Below are 23,286 nucleotides of genomic sequence, written 5' to 3'. Positions count from 1 at the left end.
TGTGTCCCGTCCCTTTCTTGTAGGGTCTGTGGGGTGGTTTTGTGTTCTTTTTTTTTGTCTTCCATGGGCTTGTTGAATCCCCCTCTTGGTGTGTGTCTCGTCCCGTCCCGTCCCGTGCCTGTAGGGTGGGGGGGGGGGGGGGTGTGGTCGTGCCTTGCTGTTGTGCGCTCGTCTATTCTTTTTTTTTGGTGTGTTTAGTTTCGTGTGACTCCTTTTTGTATGTGCTCACTCCTTTTTTCTGTGGTCTTGTCCGCCACTCGCGGCCCCTCATCCGCCTTTGTCGCCCTCTTTTGTCCGCCTTTCTCCAACTCTCGCGGACTCTTTTTGTGCCTGCGCCTCTCGCGGACCCTCATCCGCCTCTCTCGCCCTCTTTTGTCCGCCTTTCTCGGCTCCTCAGACGACTCTCGCGGACTCTTTTTGCGCCTGCGCAGTACGTCTTTTTGCAGCTACGGCCCATGGCCGGATGTGCCTGCGTCCATCATCCGGTTTAGCATTCTCGGTTAGTAATATAGATACCCATGCATGGTGCTTTTTCTACCGTGGCTTCCTTATTTGTGACTGAAAGACAAATATTGAAAAGTTCTGAGAAGCGTCTCTGGCTCTTTTTTCCTGTTAAATTACTGGGCAATTCTCATTATATTTTGGAAAATTAGAACAAGGTTACTGTACCTCTTTTTATGTTGTTTAACAACAACAACAACATTTACTTATATAGCACATTTTCATACAAACAGTGTAGCTCAAAGTGCTTTACATGATGAAGAAAGACAAAAAAGACTAAATAATTAAAATTAGGAAACACTAATTAACATAGAATAAAAGTAAGGTCCAATGGCCAGGGAGGACAGAGAGAGAAAAAAAAAAAAAAAAAAAACTCCAGACGACTGGACAAAAAAATAAAATCTGCAGGGGTTCCAGGCCACGAGACTGCCCAGCCCTCACTAGGCATCCTACCTAACATAAATGACCTCAATCAGTCCTCATTGTATTCAGGGTTCTCATGGAAGAATTTGATGATGATGGTCATGTGGACTTCTGGCCTTTAATCCATCAATGTAAGGACATCACAGTGCTTTGATTAGGTGGTGGTGGCACAGATCGCCACCACAGAAAACCGGAAAAAGAACAGAAGAGAAAGTAGGGGTTAGTACGGATTTTGGAGCCACCATGAATAATAATAATTAATTGAATATACAGAGCATCAGGATTTAACTAAGATGAAGCTGTGAGAAAGCCATGTTAAAGTAATGTGTTTTTAGCAGTGTTTTAACTCTTTTAGGGCGGATGTCGACTTTTGTCGACAGGAGGGGTTGAAGGCGAATGTCGACAAAAGTCGACATCCAGGGATAAAGGGCGACAATCAGCTGTTAATGGCGACAAATCTCACTGTCATGTCACAGGCATTCCCTCTGTGCTTGGAGGAATGCTAGACTCGTTGACTCGGCAAATAAACATTGCGTGTGCGTGAGTTGCGAAATGTAAACAAAGGCAAGATGGCACCGACATGTGAAAAGGCAGCGAAGCAAGTGCAGAAAAGAAAACACTTGGCAGACGTTGTTTTGCGCATTACCGCGAAGTCGGACTCTTGATTTTTCAGAATCGGACTTTATTGGCAGTGATCAGGAGATCGAGCAAGAGAGTTAGAAGCAGGCATCAGCTGATCAGACACCAGCCGATGCCGCGCGAGCGGATCTGCTGCCAGTTGAGTGCCTTCGCGCAGCCGATGCATCTACGGCAAGGTTCGCATGGGATAAATACACATACATTGAACCGTTGAGAGCCGATCTGGCTACCGGAGTTTACAAGACGGCATGGCTTGCTTTTGGACACGACAGATCACCAGCTGCTGTACTTCAGGCTGCTGTCTCCTGATGCTGCTTTTCAGCTACTGTCAGATGAGACAAACAGGTAGGCAGAGATTTTTTTTGAATCGCGGGCTGCGTTTTCATCGCATTCTCGTTTTTCAAAGTGGAAACCCACAACGAAAGACGAGATGAAGCGCGCTGTGGCATTACAAATAGAGATGGGACAGAACTGGTGATATAACTTCAGGGAGCATTGGTCCAAACGTGTTTTGTCCCCTGGTGGCTTAGGTACGTGCTGCTGCAAAGTTTTATTCACTTCTGTAATAAACAGAAGCAAATCCCATGGGGTGAGCCAGGCTATAATGCCATACATAAAGTTCATAAAGTTTCAGAAGATGAAAAGAGGTGACAATATGGTTTTCATGCAGGCAGAAAACTTGGTGGCAGTGGTATGGCACGATGGCAAATGGGTGACTTGTCTCTCTACAGTACACACTAACAATATATGTTAGAAAATGCAGCAACAGACAATTGAAAAATAGGCATCAAAACAACACATATTGTAAGGAGTGCAATGTGGCAATGACTGAAATTTGCTGCTTTGAGCGAGATCAGACTTTGCTGTGTAAAATGTATGTGATATGTATGTGAAATCATAGAGAATTCAGGCTTATACAACATGCAAGACAGTAACATTTGTCAAAAGTAAATATTTTTTGTTGATTTGATATGTTAAACAATTGCTTTGTGTTCTTTTTTAAAAAATGTTAGTTTTTGGAAAAATATTCAGCCCTGGGAGAAAAGAAACAAAAAAAAAATTAGCTCTAAAAGAGTTAAAGTGCTCCACTGTATTAGCCTGGAGAATTCCAATTGGCAAGCTATTCCAGATTTTAGGTGCATAACAGCAGAAGGCCGCCTCACTATTAAGTTTAGCTCTTGGAATTATAAGTAGACACTCGTTTGAAGATCTAAGGTTACGATTTGGAGTATAAGGTGTAAGACATTCCGAAATATAAGATGGAGCGAGATTATTTAAGGCTTTGTAAACCATAAGCAGTATATTAAAGTCAATTCTAAATGACACAGGTAATCAGTGTAGTGTCATCAAAACTGGGGTGATGTGCTTGGATTTTCATTTCCGAGTTAAGATTCTAGCAGCTGCATTCTTCACTAGTTGCAATCGATCGATGTCTTTTTTTGGGTAGACCTGAGAGGAGTGCATTACAGTAATCTAGCTTAGTGAAAACGAAAGCGTGAACTAATTTTTCAGCATCTTGCAATGTTATAAGAGGTCTAACTTTTGCTATATTTCTTAAGTGAAAAAATGCTGTCCTAGTGATCTGATTAATATGTGATTTTAAAATTCTGGTCAGGGTCAATAGTTACCCCTAAATTCTTTACCACCGTCTTGACTTTTAATCCTAATGCATCAAGTTTATTTCTGATAACCTCATTGTATCCATTATTGCCAATCACTAAAATTTCTGTTTTCTCTTTATTTAATTGGAGAAAATTACTACTCATTCATTCAGAAACACAAGTGAGACATTGCGTCAGTGAATCAAGAGTGTTGGGGTCATCAGGTGCTATTGATAAATATAGCTGTGTGTCATTGGCATAGCTGTGGTAGCTCACGTTATGCCCCGAGATAATCTGACCTAACGGTAGCATGCAAATCGAAAAGAGCAGCGGACCTAGGATAGAGCCTTGTGGAACACCATATAGAATATCATGTGTCTTTGAAGTATAATTACCACAACTAACAAAGAATTTTCTACCTGCCAGTTAGGATTCAGACCAATTTAAGACACTGCCAGAGAGGCCCACCCATTGACTAAGGCAATTTCTAAGAATATTGTGATAAATGGTATCAAATGCGGCACTCCGATCCAAGAGGATGAGAACAGATAAATGGTATCTGTCTGCATTTACCTGCAAGTCATTTACTACTTTAACGAGTGCGGTTTCTGTACTGTGATTTGTTCTGAAACCCGAATGAAACTTATCAAGAATAGCATGTTTATTGAGGTGATCATTAATAATAATTCTTAATTATTATTAATAATTCTTAATAATTTTCTCACTACTCAGTATTAAGCTGCATAATGACTGCCTTCTCTAGTATTTTACTTAAGAAAGGCAGGTTAGAAATGGGTCTAAAATTTTCAAAAGCAGAGGATTCAAGATTATTTTTCTTCAGCAGGGGTTTAACTACAGCAGTCTTAAGGCAGTCTGGGAAGACCCCCATATCTAATAACGAGTTTACTATGTCAAGAATACTATCAATTAGCACGCCTGATACTTCTTTGAAAAAATTTGTTGGTATTGGGTCACGGACACAGGTGGAGGGTCTCAGTTGAGAAATGATTTTTTATAAATCAGGTAAATCTATCTTGGTGAAAGAATTTAATTTGTTTATAATAGAGTACTGGGGTTTAAGAGGATCAGTATTGGGGAGATGTACTATATTATTTCTAATATAATTAATTTTTTGATTAAAAAATACAGCAAAAGCCTCAAGTTTCACTGGAAGTATTTTGGAGGCATTCCTTTGAGTGACCTGGATCTAGCAGACGATCAATTGTAGAGAATAAGACTCTGGGATTACTAGCATTGTTATTTATAATTCTAGAGAAATAACACCACCTCTCAAGACGGACTATGTTGTTGTATTCTATTATTTTAACCTTCAATATAGTGGGTAATCAGTTTAGTTTTTCTCCATTTACATTCAGCTCTCCGGCATGTTCTCTTTAGATCAGATACTTTATGGGTCCTCGGTGTAACAGTGCTAGAAGATATTTTAACTCTTTTCAGGTGCTACTATGTCAGCAGCAGCTCTCACCTTAGTGTTAAAATTTTCCACCTTACTATTTACATTATTCTCACTATTGTAGTAAGCACTACAAACAGACTGGTTGCTTAGAATGTTTGTAAATTTTGAAGCTGCTGATGAATCAAAGAAGCGTTTTTTTAACAATATGCTTCTCATGAATATTTTCTATCATTTCTATATTAAATAGTAAGAGAGAGCTAAATAGAAGTGTTTGTTCAGCTGGGCTGTTCTAGTACCCACAAAAAATTGTCACTTTGTTTGGGCGATGGGGCAACTGATAAACCTGGGTAGACCCAGAAAATTGTTATTAAACTGGTAAAGAGAAGGAAAGAAAGATTCTGTAAATTTTTTTTCTTTTTGTATTATTCACAAGGATCTGACTTGTTTTGCCATGTTTATAGCTGAATAAACTGCTCAAAAAAAATAAATGAGCACTTTGAAAACACATCAGATCTCAATGGGGAAAAAAATCATGCTGGATATCTATCTATATTGATATGGACTGGGTAATGTGTTAGGAACGAAAAGATGCCACATCGTTTTAAAATGAAAATTCTCAACCTACAGAGGGCTGAATTCAAAGACACCCCGAACATCAAAGTGAAAAAAGGATGTGGCAGGCTGGTCCATTTTGCAGAAATTTCATTGCAGTAACTCGAAATCGTACTCGGTAGTTTGTATGGCCCCCACCTGCTTGTATGGATGCCTGACAACGTCGGGGCATGCTCCTAATGAGACGATGGATGGTGTCCTGGGTGATCTCCTCCCAGATCTGGACCAGGGCATCACTGAGCTCCTGGACAGTCTGAGGTGCAAACTGGTGGCATCGGATGGACCGAAACATAATGTCCCAGAGTTGTTCTAGTGGATGTAGGTCAGGCAAGCGTGGGGGCCAGTCAATGGTATCAATTCCTTCATCCTCCAGGAACTGCCTGCATACTCTAGCCACATGAGACCGGGCATTGTTGTGCACCCGGAGGAACTCGGGACCCGCTGCACCAGCATAGGGTCTGACAGTGAGTTCATGGATTTCATCCCGATACCTAATGGCGGTCATGGTGCCATTGTGTAGCATGTAGAGGTCTGTGCATCCCTCCATGGATATGCCTACCCAGACCATCACTGACCCACCACCAAACTGATCATGCTGAATGATGTTACAGGCAGCATAACGTTCTCCATGGCTTCTACAGACCCTTTCACATGAGACACGTGTGGTCAGGGTGAACCTGCTCTCATCTGTGGAAAGCACAGGGTGCCAGTGGTGGACCTACCAATTCTGGTATTCTATGGCAAATGCCAATCAACCTCCATGGTGCTGGGCAGTGAGCACAGGGCCCATTAGAGGACGTCGGGCCCTTCAGCCACCGTCATGAAGTCTATTTCTGATTGTTTGGTCAGAAACATTCACACCAGTGGCCTGCTGGAGGTTATTTTGTAGGGCTCTGGCAGTGCTCATCCTGTTCCTCCTTGTCCAAAGGAGAAGATTCCGGTCCTGCTGATGGATTAAAGACCTTCTATGGCCCTGTCACTGACCATAACCAAATACAAAACTAGTGAAAAAACTGTTAGAAAATATGAGGAGGGAAAAATGTCAGTGACCTTCATCTTTTAAACCATTCCTGTTTTGGAGGTCGTCTCATTGTTGCCCCTCTAGTGCACCGGTTGTTAATTTCATTAACACCAAAGCAGCTGAAACTGATTAACAACCCCCTTGGCTACTTAACTGACCAGATCGATATCCCATAAGTGTCATTGTCTTGATGCTGTACTCTAATTAAAAAGTGTTCCTTTAATTTTTTTGAGCAGTATACATACATGCATATCATTGAACCCTGCAGAGCTACAATAATACTTTTACTTCCACTGTACTCTTCACTGAGGTATGATGGTGAAAAAAGTGAAGAGAGCTGCTGGCTTATCTTATGCTGCTGTGCAGTTTTTTTTTTAAATCAAGAAAAATATAAGGATGAAGTCCGCTTTGTCTTTTAAGCAAAACATTTTCGACTAATTTGATATTTAGTTATGATCTGACAAATATTATTACACATACCTATATCCTAAGAAAACATGGCAGTCACACATATATATATATATACATATACAAACGCACCTACACCTTATCTAAGTCAGAATTACCATATTTAGGTTAAAAAAAAGAATGTATGTAATAGTATGTTTTTGGTAAAAGTTGGTGGTGATTAGGAATTTATAGCCAAATATCAGTTGCATTTTTATGAATAGGCAGTGTTTAGATTTTTTGTAAAAACCTCTGTTTGCTACAGCATCATAGCTAGAGTTTAAACTGGCTGAATTTTCCTGTTGTGATGACACTAGTTGTAATATACAGCCTTTTAGCTGATTCTGAATCATTTTCCAAATAATGCTATTAAATAACGTATCACAAAAAACACTGAACATTTTTTTTTGAAAAGAAGAAAAAATGACATGATCAAGTGTGAATTATACAACAAATAATAAACCTTAAATACAATCAAGTCAAATTTAACAAATCGGAATTCAGCCCCCACTTGAGAGAAAGCGAGAAGAGCCAACAGCAAAAGCAAATCTTTAAAAATAACTGAACAGAGAATATCCTTTTCTCCTTATATAAATGCTTATTCAAAATTGTTTTTAATTAGATCATGGTACAGTATATTAAAAACATTTTGAAGAGATCCTCTAAGTAAGATGTTAAGTGAAAGATTCTTTCCCCAACATACCCTGGGATCTTTGAAAGGAATGGACTGCTTTTATATATTATTGAGGACTGATCAGTAATTCTTCTGGGATAGAAGTGACAAGGTGGTGAGGAAAATTGTGCAGGTTCCTTTTAGCAAAGTTTCTAATTTGCAAGTAGTGGAAAAGCTGTTGATGGGAAGTTACATTTGAAATATAATTGTTCAAAAGATGCAAAGATATTCTCTTTATACAATTATTTTAAATGTTTTAATCCTGAACGTTTTCCAAACATTAAATGCGGTGTAAGTTTGAGAGGGTAGACAAAGGTGCAACAGAGAAAAGCTTCTCTACCTTAAAGTACTTTGTGCATTGGTTCCATATTCTGAGTGTTTGAAGAACAATTAGATTTTTAGTATATTGATGATAGTTTTTATATACTGGGGCACAAAGTAGGGCATATAAAGAAGTACAGCAAGCTTTTATTTCTATTTCAGACCAGGCTTGTGTATATTCATTAATTTCTGTCAATTTCCTAGTCTTTTTGTAGCTTGTATATTTGCTGCCCAATAATAGAATTGAAAGTAAGGTAGTGCCATGGCCTCTTCTGCCCTCTAGGTTGTTGTAGACTCACCCTTTGGATGTGTGGATATTTCATATTCCAAATAAATTAAATCTAATTTCTTAAAGAACGATTTGTTAATGTATATGGAAATGCTATGAAATAAAAAAGAGGCTTGGGAAGGAGGTTCATCTTGATAGTATTGATTCTCCCTGCTAATGTGAAAGATAAATTACCTGTTCACATTTTGTTTGATATGTTTTTTTTTCCCCCAATGCTGATAGCAAAATTTTGTTGATAAAGATCTTTATATTGTGATGCGTTTCCTCCGGGTGCTCCGGTTTCCTCCCACAGTCCAAAGACATGCAGGTTAGGTGGATTGGCGATTCTAAATTGGCCCTAGTGTGTGGATGTGTTTGTGTGTGTCCTGCGGTGGGTTGGCACCCTGCCCAGGATTGGTTCCTGCCTTGTGCCCTGTGTTGGCTGGGATTGGCTCCAGCAGACCCCCGTGACCCTGTGTTCGGATTCAGCGGGTTGGAAAATGGATGGATATTGTGATGGCTTACCCCTAGGTATTTAAAGTGATCTGCTAAAATAAATGAGAACGTGTCCAGTCTACTATTGTGTGCCAAAGAGATTGCAGGAAAAAGCACTCTTTTATTCAGATTAATTTTGAAAGCTGGTATCTTTTGAAATTCTACTAGTGCATTAAGGACTACTGGTACAGAAGATTGTGGTTCTGATATACAGTACAGTAAAACCTTGATTAGTTGTCACTCGATTAACCGTCAGGGCAAGATTAAAAAAAAAAACAAAAAAAAAAATGCACACATCAGATTACTACTACCACACGATACGCTGCAAGCTATGCACATTGGAACAATTCTTCGTTTGCAAACATGTAGTGTTTGTCCCCAGCACCACGTGTAATGCTGCATTTTGAAATCACATTGTCAGTTATATATCTTCAATTTTAATACCATTTAGTAGGTTTTTTCTTTTGTTATAATTAAACTACTATACATTGTTAATGCCAATAAATGTTTGAGTGTGAGGTTGGAATTGTCTCAAAAAATTGAAATTATTAAATGTTTATGAAACCGCAAAAGTGCTTCAAGTATTGCCTTGATTTATGGAGTTGGAAGAAGAACAACAGTGAATAATAAAAAGTGATGCCGATAAAATTGAAAAACATGTTGAAAATGGAAACCACTGACGGTAATATTATTTTGTATTAATGTTAATGTTCTTCATTGTAATTTTCTTTTGAAATTCTGTTATATTATGTTTTGATAATATATTGTGACATTCAGGCAGCTTATATTGCGCTGTGGAGGAGCAGAATGGGTGGAATGATTGGTGTAAGTGTTGGCACTGGATGAAGGGCTTCTGTTCTGTGAGGGGTGGACACGCCTCGCAGGAGAAATAGGAAGGTGCAGCAGAAGGAAATTTTGAGTACAGAGTCAGGAGACAATAAGCAGTAGTGTTTGCGGTATAGAAAAAGACAATGTGAGTGACAGAAGATAATTATTAGTAGGGAAAGATTTCTTTTATTATCTTGGAGATGTGCTCTATAGTGTATAAGACAGGGCACCATTTGTTACTGAATGAAGATTCCAAGTAAAATGTAGAAAACTCCAGTACTTCTGAGTTGTATTTGCTTATTACGCTGGTCATTACAATATTATATAAATAAATTTGTTAATACTATATTTCTTAATATTTTTTTTATAAATACAACTATTTGCTAAACTAATGTACTGGATATCATTTTTAAAATATTTTTTTCTTTATGAGTGCTTTGTTTTTCTTTGAATGAACTTGTTTCAATTATAAGTCAGATGTTTCTCATTTTTTCAGTGCTTGACGACCGTTCTTCAGCGAAGTGATTTTTTTTTTCTAACCCTTTTTACTAATTTTTACAAGGGGTGCCAATAATAGTGGAGGGCAATTTATTATATAATTAATTTTATTTATTATAATCTCCCCACTGGATAGCCATCAGGTTCAGCTCCTTTCCTATTTTGAAGTGAGCTATATCATCCAGTAATCCTGAGAGTGTCAGAGGTTTGTCCAGTTCCTCTGCACTAAGAGTGTCTAGCTGAGGTATTTGTAATGCATCAAAAAACTTATTAGATTGTCTGTCTTTTTTTTTTTCTTTTCTAAATTAAGTAGAATATAAGGACTTTTAGTACTCTCTCTAAATGTGTGGGTTGTATTTTGTGGTCAATGATTTTATCTCCATCTGTGTTGGTAATTTCTGATACTGTGTTGTAAACATCCTACATGTTGATTTGTTGAGCAAAGATCTTATTAGCTTTCTCTCCTTGTTCATAGTAATGATTTTGGGATTTAAAGATGAGCTATTCAGTTTCTTTTGTTGTCAAGAGGTTAAATTCTGATTACAGAACCTGTCTTTTTTTATATAAAGTACCTCATTTGGAGACCTGCTGTATTGTTGACCTGTTCTGTTGATTTTGCTGATTAACTCTGATGCCTTCTTGAGCTCCAGTTTGTTTTTATGGGAAAGAGATTAAATAATCTCTCCTCTTAAAAATGCCTTCAGAGTTTCCCAGAGTATTCGTGCAGACTGCTGAGGATGTGTTTCTCTAAAAAATAATTAATTTGTTTGGAGGTGAAATCTGTCAAGTTCACATCTGCGAATGATTGGGAGTTAAGGTGCCACAAAAGAAAATGAGTATATAGGGCATACTGATTCAAGTTCCAAGATCAGAGGGGCACGATTGGAGATGACAGTAGCATTGAACTTGCAAGATTTGATAGTGGTCAATAAATTATTGATAAAAAATTAAGCAATTCTTGAGTAACTGTGATGTACTGGTGAGAAGAAGTAATATTCTTTTGAGTTTAGATTTAAGGATCATCATGGGTCTGATAAGTTTTGATCCATTACAAACTGTGTGATTGATTTTGCGATATTAGATGTTATCTCCTCTGTAGTTGAAAACTTATCCAAGTCTGGATTTAAAACTGAAAATTCTTAAAAGAGGGTGCCGATTGGTTTATCTTGACATATTTACAGTATGCTGTAGACAAAGTAGAGGCCTGTTCTTTGCTACTGATTATATGCAAAAAATGTTGGCTATAAATAGACTTTTAAAGGTTTACACCTTTATATGTTTACACCTATAAATGTCACCATTTTGTTTAATGTTCCAAGAGTTAAAATTTGACCAGAGTTTTGTTCATTTTCAGAGCACAAAAATTGTCTTGAGACTTATTTATATATAATTTATAAAAAAAATCTTAAGTGGCTGATTGCTTGTTTCCTTTTTTCCTGTAGATGCTTTTAAATTGGGGGAAAAAATTGAGTAAACAAGTGCAAATGAAATTAAACATGTAGATGTTGTACATTTTAATCCCTAAAGTCTGTATGTAAGCATTAAAGAGAATATGAAAGATGTGAATGGCTTTGCACAGTGATGTAATTCATTGAACAAACAGCACATAGTTGGCATTGCATATGTGAGGCTTTATGCTTAACTTCCAGCACTGATTAAACATTGCTTTGTGTAGTGTTGAACGATACTGTCCAAGAAGTGTTTCAATTTATTCTTTTGAGGAAACGAGTGGAATTATCTGAATTTTCATCACTTCTACTTTTATACTGTCCACCTTAAAAACCTTTATCCACAACGAGCAAGGCTTGTTACACTACACAAATCTGCTACACTAACTGACATTGAATCAAATAAACTGTAATAAAGATGTAGAAAACTTCCCGTTCAGTGTTTCACTGAACTCGGGTTGCAAGGAACGTTTGCACTGCTAGGATAAATCGGGTGGTTTATGTTTGCAGTTTATTGTTCGAAGTCACTGTGCATGCTTCTGTCTTCCTTTTTATGGGCTTTTACCTGTTGAAGTTGATTCTTTCAGGAAGAAGACTGTTCATTATTGTTATGGTCATCGAATGCCCAAGAATTATTGTAAGCACATGATAATACCAGACGTTATGCAGTATTGGGTCAAAACTCTTAGCATCAAATCAAACTAGGCAACCAGAAAGGAAAAAGACAAGACATTATTCAAGAGTGAAAGGCACAGCAAAGGCCAATCTGTAATACACAATCCTACCGCTAGGTTTTAATTTGAGGAGTAAGCTAAGTAGTTTTTGGGGAGTTTGTTTTCCACCAAAAGAGAATGAATGCATTGTGTGATGCCCTCCATATATTTTAGGGTCACTTCTGTAATGTCATCAGCTATGACTATGGGTGGTCATGTGATCTTGAAAACGGCATGGCATAAAGAAAAATAAGATTTTAATAAAGTGTAACTTTGTAAACTTAGTTCCAAACCATAAAGAGAGAATGAAATAACTTTCACCCATTTTAATGACAGAAAATGGGTTTGTATTGATCCAGTCTTGCCAGTAAATTAGATCAAAGTTTAATCATCTGTCTCTCCCCATTGAATGAAACAGCAAGATAACAATTTTTTTTTAATTTAAAAAGGGAAGAGACAAAATAAAGAGTAAACATGATTATAAGGCTTACAGTGATTCAGTGCTGTCAATGATTACAGTAAAGTGAGGTAGTTGAGGATAGCACTGATACATTTTTAGAGTGATCCCTTGTTGAGTAAGTTTTTAATTTAATTTTAATTAGGCGATGTTCCATTTTATTATAGTATGTGGGTTAAAGAGCTTTCATCTGAGCCAATAACTGAATGTTTTATATTAAAACACTTTCAGTATATTCATATTTGAATTTAAAAAATTTATAAGCAGCATGTACTGTGAAGTTTGTGTGTATGTGTGTGCGTGCGCAACTTGCAGAGAGTCCATGAAAATGCTCTAGTCACATTTTTAGTTAAGGTCCAGATTTACATTTCATATGGGGCACCTTTTGACTAATTGGAATGGGGTAAACTCGGTGATTGTGCACACTGTTAACTTCATTGACATGTGTAGTTCTACACACTACATCGTCTGCTGCTTTTTGAAAACGTGCTATTGGGGGAAAAACATTTGGGATTGCCCAGGCTGTCTACCTCTGCTTTCCTTCTAAATCCTTAGAATTATCAGCTAAATGCATTATTGTTTGACTGCAGTATGTCATTTAGCATAAAAAAAACCATTGTGCTAGGCTTGATTTGTTCTGTCTTAAACGATAATTTTAAGTTTGTTTTTCAAAGCTGATTATACACATTTGTTTTACTTTTTTCTTTTTTTTTTGGTCCTGTGTGATGCTTTTGACAAAAGTGTCTGCTATATGTTTAATAAGAACCTCTCACTGATCAAATTTAGTGCATTCAGGGGCTCTGTTTGTGAAATACACACAATCTTACTTGTAAGAGATACTGGCAATGATCTTACTTGTAACACCAGGCTGCACCCAGAGAGAAGTTCCTGCAAACAACAAAAGTAGCTTAATGATTATGGTTATATTATGTGTCTGAACAATTTCTAGTGATTTCACTCCAGTGTGTGTGACAGGTAGAAATAGAAGCCTTAGCACAGTGTACAACTTCCCAGTTACACACTGATTTAATTCACTTTTTCCTTCACTCCATGCTTATGACAATATGTAATGAGCAGACTATACAAGAATAAAATTAGTAAAGGGTAAAGTCTTTTCCCTCCCCCCTTGTACCAAGACATGCTGGTATGGATTCAGTACCATACATTTTCTTCCATAATCTCAAGGCATGATGTTCGCTGCAATTATCAAGTTTTGTGATAAAGATCCATCATCCATAGGTCACTGAAGAAATACAGTATATTGATACTGATTTTTCTCAACTATTGTTGAGTGAATGTGAAAGTATCTAATGACGTTTTGTTTAACTTGCACCGAGAGACTATTAAAATTTTAAATAATCTTTGAGCCTTTTCACATCTGTTTCTTTGCTATGTAAACTGATTACAAGATTATTATTAGTGATGAGGGATTCATTTGATTCAAATCTGTCCTAAGTGGTTAGACTGCACAGATTATATTGTTTAACTGAGAATTAAGGGCCAAAGTGGGGACATTTTAATTCATATGAATATGTTAAGGCCCAGCCCAAATTTGATCAAAACTGGAAAATAAGTAATCCCTTTTAACTTTGTCATGTTCCCTTCCCACATCTGGAGACAGCAAGGCCAAATTACATTGACCATGTGTCATACAGTAAATTCAACAGTGACTGTGTAATATACCTTTTATAAACCTGGCTTGACATTTTTTTAAAATAAAAACAGAAATTGCTTTTTTGGTAAAATAATTTGACAGTCCTAATGTTTAAAAATGTTTGTGTGTATCTGTTGTGTGTTTAAGCTCATTGCAGGTGAAATATTAATATGTAGTTTGTCTATTCTTTTGTTATATAAAAGCTTTGCAGCCTCTGATTGGTTATCGGTCACAAAGTGGATTTAGAAAAAAGAATACTCCACACCAGTCTCCCTCAATTCATAGCACAGAACCACTGGGCGATACCTTAGACTCCAACAGAGTAGAAAAAGAGGTATGTTATGTTTATTTCGAAACTTAAAGCTTTTAACTTATACAACTGAATTTATTTTTTCAAGTTTATTTTAAAGTTTAGCTTTCCTGAAACTGAAGATGTTTGTATTGCTTTAATCTTTGTCTTTTATGATCTTGAAAGTGGAATATAATATACTGTAATTGGCCACCATATAGTCAGACAGGTGTGTTTTTTCCCTTTTTCTACTATTCCTACAGATTTCATTGTACTTTGCACAAATAACAATGATTATACAGAATTGCATTTTTAATTTTTATAAGCCTCAGATATTTGAAAAAGCCAAGTCACCCTTTCTCTGAAAAAGGTAGTGTATGATACAGCAAGCAGATTGAAGCACCGCAAACCATCTATCGACTTTTTTTTGCAAAATGAGTCTGTCTTGTTGTTGATGTGGTAATAAAAGAATTAAGAATTAAACTTGCTGACATGAACTTATCCCAGTTAATCTGTAAGTATGTGGGAGAGCAAACTCCTGTAGACCCTGACCCTGGAGGCAGGAATGACAACTATGCTCCATCACTATGCCTGTATTCAAACTTCAGTACTGAATTTTCTAAAGTTCAACCTGATTAAACTTGGGTTAATTGACCTTGATAAATTGACCCTAGCCTGTGTGTGTGCGCGCTTACCCTGTGAAGGGCTGACACCATGTCCAGGGATTGTTCCTGTCTTGGCACTGATGCCTGCAAATGCCTCTCAATCCTGCCCATGATAAGTGGGGTAGGAACATGGATTGATGTATGTTTATTACTAGGTCTTGAAGTATGATTGCTTGTTCATACAGACACCTTATGCTCTGACTGATTTTAGAGCGGGTTCCTGTCCCAGACTCCCCCACTATTGCTTTTTGATATCATATTCTAATCTCAAAGAGCTCAGATCTCCAGGGAAGGGGTAAAGTTAATAACACATTGTGAATAACAACAATCAGAATACCAACAATACAGATTACTACCAGTGACTTGGTTGCACTTCAAGCAGTGTCTGTAATGTTGGCTCAATATTTATTGCATGCTCTGTTCTTGCTCAGTATTCTCTCTCACTGAAACATACATGTCCATTGTCAGTCCAGCAGCAGCAGTGGCATGTATTTGCAAAATAATGAAACAAGCTTCCATGTAGTGAAAGAATATATACGATATGACTTTTATTATTGTCCAGCTGTTTACAGAATATAGTGTACAATTCATGTCTAGACATTCATATTCAATAATGTCAATAACAGTGCTTGGCAATTACTTTCTGAGGTGAATCGACAACCCTCAGACTGAAAGTTTGCTGGGGGACAGAATAAAGTAAAGTTCACAGCCGATCTAATTTTAAAATGGCCGAATATCTCAACAGTGTTTTACTTTTTGCTGTTTTCTTTCTTAAACCAATATGGAGACGCTGTTTTGAAATATGTGTGTCATCTCTAGACATGGATCAATATTCAATAACACTTTTTGCCCTGAAAAATAGACACAATTGGCAAGTATTAAGGTGTTTTCTATCACCTATGGACTTGTGTACCCTTCAGCCCAATTGTAAGCTGCATGAAAAGATAAGGAATTTTTAAAAGTTATTAAAAAGAAAACACTTCAATTTGGAATTCTCTCACATTTTCTAGGAATAACCAAGGATTTGTTTTCATATGTTTTCAAATGGTAGGAATAAATGAGTATGGGATTCGAATCTAGCACATTGGATTTATGAGACAGCAGCAAAACACCTTGTGCCACTGTGCCATCTATTGTACCATTCATTTTAAACTTACCATATATATATACTCTTGAGATTAGCCGAGAATTTTAGCATCCATAAAATATTTATGGCATATTCACGTGCCTGAGCTCAAAAATAATTTTTTAAACATTATTCACTTCAAGCATATGAAAAGGCCCTGAAAGAAATTTACAGACAGTAAACATGATGAGAGGTGTACCATACATATTACAGAATCGTCACTGAAGCATAATTCTCACTTTAACTGTTTTCTCAATTATGTAGATAATAAGAGTTGTCATTCATTATGTGCTCAGCTTTTCCTAATAACCAAATTAATCCAACAGTCAGCAAAGCATATAAAATACATAGAGGTGGAACAATATTCATGAAGAATATCTAATTACTAAACAGTGTTCCCAGTGGAGCACAAGCTTGATATAATAGAACTCTGACATATTTTGTATCAGATTGGTGAGACATGAGCAAAGATATTTTCAACACTCCGAAGTAATACAGAACGTGGAAGAAACTGCATTGTGCACTTTCTGAACAATGCTGCTGAACAATTTTCTTAATTAGGGACACTGACTCTTATCTTTTTATTGAAGATCAGTGCTTAAAGTGAGTAGTTAGAAATTGGTGCAATGTACTGGCTTTGTTTCATTGTTCATCACGATGTACCAGTATCTCCCATTCTGTCTGATCTAAAGTACGTATAGCTTTCTGATCAAAACTCCAAAGAGGACCCAAGCGCTTGAATAAGAAATTATGTAAAATTTGCAGCACATCAAGAGGACCAAGATGACAGCAAAAACTTTGAGTACCCACACTTATGTGTTTGCACTTTAGTCATTGTTGAAGATTAATAATTAAATGCATGTTGGTCCATATCAAAAATAACAACAGAATATGGTTTCTATATTTTTTATATAGATTATAATTGTGTTTTCTTGTCCGTAACAGTCTGTTTGATGCATGCAAAATTAATTTTGTGCAGTTACCTACCATACTAGAATCTGTTAAATCTGCTCATGATGTTGTCTAAGTTAGTATCCATTTTTGTTTCCCATCTATGGCTGTAACTTCAGTTAGTCTGCTGCAGCTGTGCGCAACCTGCGGCCGTACGGCCGCATGCGGCCGTGGGCAAGGACTTTGGCGGCCGTGGACGTGTATATTAAAGTGTACGTAATGGCGGCCGTGCAGGTGTAGGGTCTCTGGACTCCAGCGAGTAAGGGGTCTCAACGCCGCGGAATCTTTGTCGGCCGGGTCGGTATGGTGACGCCGAAAGCCGATTTGGACTCTGGGGTCTCTAGACTCCTGCAAGTGTAGAATCTCAAACACCGCAAGTACCGAACCCGATTGGTAGACAGCAATCTAGAGTCTGGAATACGGCTAATGGTCTCCAGCGAGTCCCCTGACTTTGCAAGTCTGTCTGCAAACATGCAAGAGCAAGGAAGCCATTAATGGCGATGTTTTCCAAACTTCCTGAAACAATTGCTGTAAAGGTTTTTTGTCCTATATGACGTTTCGTAGACATTTTTTTACATATGTAGACCAGTAAATTGAATATTGTCAGATATATCATACTCTGTTTTAATGTGTAATCTGTAAATTTTTACATAAATCATAAAACATTATTAAGTTTACTTGGACTTACTGGCGGCCGTTATTAAAGTAAAAAGTCTGTAGTGCGGCCGTTATTAAAGTAAAAAGTCTGTAGTGCGGCCGTCAATAGCGGAAAGGTTGCGCATGTAGATTCTGTAGCTGTGGAACACCTTGCAACAGCGCTAAACCTGATAGTTACTCTTACTATCAAAAATACTGAATGTGTTAAGGAAAGATCAGCACAGGACCATCTCCACCTCATACCATACTGCAGTTGACCCAAACTTTTTTTTTCTCTTGTTTTGCTTATCAGGAATAGGAAAGTTCACAGAAAAGTTTATAAACACTAGAAAAATGTCAGCAATTCGATTTAGTACTGTGATTGCAATCAAAGTATTATAGAGTATGACAAAATATTGTAGTGACTTCCTCACGGGAAAAGGAAAGGAAAACAATGTGATCCAGAGAATACAGTTAAACAAGAGCAGTTTATTAGAGTGGGACATTCAAAATGGTGGAAGAAGTAAGGATGGTGAAGGATATAACTGATTCTAAAGAAATAATTGGGCATTGCACAGTGTTCCACACTGTTCTGGCCATGGGGAATACCTTTATTGAGTTGCTCGAGCTGTTGCTAGTTCCTGTTATGGCAGAAGAAACAGTCTCTTTCCCTGTCCAGTCTCTGACAAGGTCATTCTCTGCTTTCTTTCTTTTTTTTTTTTCTTATGCCGAAGACACCACTTACCCTTCTGTTTCTCTCTCTCATTCTCGACTCTACCATGCTCCAGCTTCAATTTCACCACTTCGCTCCTGTCATCCCTCTCTGGATGGCCTTCTCCTTTCGCTCATTAGATTGTGCTGGCTGCTCACATCTAGCCCTTTGCTTCTACCTGCTGTCCTCATTTGTATAGTCAGCTTGTGCTGTTGCCTTCCTATCCCATCTCAGTACTGTTCCACTGCAAAAACAATAGTTCCTAGTCAAGTGACTACATTATTATGTATTACTTTTTCTTCTTTTCTATGAAAAACCAAACATTTCACTGGCCAACATTTCTTATTTAATTCTAAGTCAATATATGAACCTTCGTGAAACTTACCAGAAGCACAGCAAAATGTAATGATTTTCTGGTGTTTTATAGAATATGTTCAGCAGCGCATGTGCAGCGAAGTAAATAGAATCCATCCCACTCTTTCATCCTTAAAACGTGAGGTCTCAGATATATAAAGCAGTGTTGCCACATCCTCTGAGCCATTATTTGTAGTAAATTACTATCATAGTGGCCAGAAAAAGGCAATTAACAAAGGAAGACAGGCAGACTATTATCCTCTTTAATAAAATCCCTTTGTGCGTCCAGGTGTCCGCGTGTGGGTGTCTTCTGGTGAAGTGCGCATGCACGGGGCACGGTGCGATGCGCGATATTACTGTCAGAGAAAGTTAGAGGCGTTTTACGGAAGTACAAACCAGTATTACTATGAGAGGAAATTAAAGGTACACAATACAGTGACGCATATTACAGCCACATACAAGCCAGTATTACTGTCAGAGGAGATTAAAGGCATATTACCGACGCCAGAGAAAATTAAAGGTATATTACAGACGTACAAGCCAGCGGACGTACAAGACGGTATCCTTCAATAAGGGCGCGCACAGGCATCCTTCAATAAGGGCACGCACAAAAAGGCGAGCCTCGAAAGGGCGACCTCAATTGGGCGCAACGAATAAAGGCGCGCGTAAATAAAGATCTGCACCTTTGTTGCTCTTCACATATTCCAGTGCCATTTGAACTAAATTATCTACGAACGCCTTTATTCGCAGCGCTCAATTGAGGTCGCCCTTTTGAAGCTCGCCTTTTTGTACGCGCCCTTATTGAATAGAGCCGTACAAGACAGTATTACTGTCACAGAAAATTAAAGACACACAATACACGGCGGCAGCCCATGAAGAACGGTCAGCTCAGCAAGTAAACATCAACAAAAGAAAGGCTGAAAGAGAGAAAAATACGACTAACAAAAAGAATGAGGCCAAAGTCCCTTGCCATTTAATATAGGCTGTTCCTACTAATGTTTATGCACTACTGTTCTAGCGCCCGTTATTGTAACAGGCTAAATGACTAGTAACCCATAATTGTGTAGATCTGTCCTTTACAGAAAATGCAAAGAATCCAAGGTGTCAGTAAGTACAGTTTTCCTACTCAATCTATAGGGTCTTGGAAACTGGAGGAAAACTCTTGACAGCTTACATAATAGATGTATTATAGAGCAATAGCTTTAAGTGCAGTTTAACAGCTCTGCAATATCCATATCTTCAGTTGTTCATATATTCTCTGATTTTATTTCAGAGTACACAGAGACAGTGGTTCCTAGCCCTGGCAATCCTTCCTTTCTTATTTTGCAATTTAAGCAATGGCTTTCCTAATGACACTCAATATGACAAATCTGCAGCTCAGTGTCTTCCCTTCACAGTTGAAAATAACACTTTCTTACTTCAACTACTGACCTGCATGCTGTTGAATTTTAGAAACTTGTCTTCTCATTCTTCTGTCTATCTTGATTATAGTCCTAAGTTCTTGTACAATTATTTGAATTGGAAGCCTTTATTGTCATTATGCTATGTATAACGAAATTACAGAGCAACTACACCTTCAGATGCAATGAGAAACAGTCATTCGCACAGTAACTATAAAAGTACTACACCTGGTGGGGGTTCAAGGAGAGAGAGCGTGAGAGAAGGAGAGTGACAGAGCCAGAGAGAGACAGATATGGTCAGTGCACATTCAGATTCAGTGTTATGGCTTCAGGGAAAAAAGCTATCTATGCCTGTTCATTCTTGATTTGATGGGTCTGTAGCGCCTACCAGAGGGCAACAGGTGAAACATGAAAACTAGGATGTGAGGGGTCCTTCAAAATGTCTTTTGCCAAGGCAGCTGAAAGAATACATGTCTTGTAGGGAGGGCTTAGAGCAGCCAACAATCTTCTGAGCTGCATTATGACATGCTGAAGCTCCCTCCGGTCTGCTGCAGTGCATCTTCTGTACCACACTTTGATACAGTATGTTAGCATGCACCATCCAGATTATTCTTCTTGAGGAGTCTCAGGAAGTGAAGTTGCTGCTGTGCCTTTTTACTGACTGCTTTGGTGTTTGCAGTCCATCACAGGTCAGCAGAGGTGAAGGTACCCAAGAATTAGAAGGCTGCGACCTTCTTCACACAATCACTGTTGATGTAGAGAGGGACCAGGTCTGTGCTGTTTTTTTGCCTGAAATCATAGATTATTTCCATCCATCCATCCATTGTCTCCCGCTTATCCGAGGTCGGGTCGCGGGGGCAGCAGCTTGAGCAGAGATGCCCAGACTTCCCTCTCCCCGGCCACTTCTTCTAGCTCTTCCGGGAGAATCCCAAGGCGTTCCCAGGCCAGTCGAGAGACATAGTCCCTCCAGCGTGTCCTGGGTCTTCCCCAGGGCCTCCTCCCGGTTGGACGTGCCTGGAACACCTCACCAGGGAGGCGTCCAGGAGGCATCCTGATCAGATGCCTGAGCCACCTCATCTGACTCCTCTCGATGCGGAGGAGCAGCGGCTCTACTCTGAGCCCCTCCCGGATGACTGAGCTTCTCACCCTATCTTTAAGGGAAAGCCCAGACACCCTGCGGAGGAAACTCATTTCAGCCGCTTGTATTCGCGATCTCGTTCTTTCGGTCACTACCCATAGCTCATGACCATAGGTGAGGGTAGGAACATAGATCGACTGGTAAATTGAGAGCTTCGCCTTGCGGCTCAGCTCCTTTTTCACCACGACAGACCGATACAACGCCCGCATTACTGCGGATGCCGCACCGATCCGCCTGTCGATCTCACGCTCCATTCTTCCCTCACTCGTGAACAAGACCCCGAGATACTTGAACTCCTCCACTTGGGGCAGGATCTCGCTACCAACCCTGAGAGGGCACTCCACCCTTTTCCGGTTGAGGACCATGGTCTCGGATTTGGAGGTGCTGATTCTCATCCCAGCCGCTTCACACTCGGCTGCGAACCGATCCAGAGAGAGCTGAAGATCACGGCCTGATGAAGCAAACAGGACAACATCATCTGCAAAAAGCAGTGACCCAATCCTGAGCCCACCAAACCGGACCCCCTCAACACCCTGGCTGCGCCTAGAAATTCTGTCCATAAAAGTTATGAACAGAATCGGTGACAAAGGGCAGCCCTGGTGGAGTCCAACTCTCACTGGAAACGGGTTCGACTTACTGCCGGCAATGCGGACCAAGCTCTGGCACTGATCGTACAGGGACTGAACAGCCCTTATCAGGGGGGCCGGTACCCCATACTCTCGGAGTACCCCCCACAGGATTCCCCGAGGGACACGGTCGAATGCCTTTTCTAAGTCCACAAAACACATGTAGACTGGTTGGGCAAACTCCCATGCACCCTCCAGGACCCTGCTAAGGGTATAGAGCTGGTCCACTGTTCCACGACCAGGACGAAAACCACACTGTTCCTCCTGAATCCGAGGCTCGACTATCCGATGGACCCTCCTCTCCAGGACCCCTGAATTGACTTTTCCAGGGAGGCTGAGGAGTGTGATCCCTCTGTAGTTGGAACACACCCTCCGATCCCCCTTCTTAAAGAGGGGGACCACCACCCCGGTCTGCCAATCCAGAGGCACTGTCCCTGATGTCCATGCGATGTTGCAGAGGCGTGTCAGCCAAGACAGTCCTACAACATCCAGAGCCTTGAGGAACTCCGGGCGTATCTCATCCACCCCCGGGGCCCTGCCACCAAGGAGTTTTTTGACCACCTCGGTGACCTCAGTCCCAGAGATGGGGGAGCCCACCTCTGAGTCCCCAGGCTCTGCTTCCTCATTGGAAGGCATGTTAATGGGATTGAGGAGGTCTTCGAAGTATTCCCCCCACCGACCCACAACGTCCCGAGTCGAGGTCAGCAGCGCACCATCCCCACCATATACAGTGTTGACACTGCACTGCTTCCCCTTCCTGAGACGCCGGATGGTGGACCAGAATCTCCTCGAAGCCGTCCGAAAGTCATTCTCCATGGCCTCCCCAAACTCCTCCCACGCCCGAGTTTTTGCCTCAGCAACCACCAAAGCCGCATTCCGCTTGGCCTGCCGGTACCTATCAGCTGCCTCCGGGGTCCCACAGGACAAAAGGGTCCTGTAGGACTCCTTCTTCAGCTTGACGGCATCCTTCACCGCCGGTGTCCACCAGCGGGTTCGGGGATTGCCGCCACGACAGGCACCGACCTCCTTACGGCCACAGCTCCGGTCAGCTGCCTCAACAATAGAGGCACGGAACATGGCCCATTCGGACTCAATGTCCCCCACCTCCCTCGGGATGTGGTCGAAGTTCTGCCGGAGGTGGGAGTTGAAGCTACTTCTGACAGGGGGCTCTGCCAGACGTTCCCAGCAGACCCTCACAACACGTTTGGGCCTACCACGCCTGACCGGCATCCTCCCCCACCATCGAAGCCAACTCACCACCAGGTGGTGATCAGTTGACAGCTCCGCCCCTCTCTTCACCCGAGTGTCCAAGACCTGTGGCCGCAAGTCCGACGACACGACCACAAAGTCGATCATCGAACTGAGGCCTAGGG

General features: G+C 39.9%; 1 protein-coding gene across 2 annotated transcripts in view; it reads left to right on the top strand.

The window, feature by feature from the left end:
• Positions 1 to 23,286, top strand: part of LOC114650281 (uncharacterized) — a 91,601-nt gene that overhangs the window by 24,201 nt on the left and 44,114 nt on the right. For both annotated transcript variants that reach the window (XM_028799811.2, XM_051927113.1), the window contains exon 4: positions 14,220 to 14,350. In XM_028799811.2, coding sequence (XP_028655644.1) covers positions 14,220 to 14,350 — 131 coding nt within the window. The remainder of the gene's footprint in view (positions 1 to 14,219; positions 14,351 to 23,286) is intronic.

This window comes from Erpetoichthys calabaricus, chromosome 4 (genome assembly GCF_900747795.2).
Source record: "Erpetoichthys calabaricus chromosome 4, fErpCal1.3, whole genome shotgun sequence".
In the NCBI taxonomy this organism is placed as follows: domain Eukaryota; kingdom Metazoa; phylum Chordata; class Cladistia; order Polypteriformes; family Polypteridae; genus Erpetoichthys; species Erpetoichthys calabaricus.
Note: the sequence above shows the minus strand (reverse complement) of the source record. Positions and strands in the feature narration are given on the sequence as shown.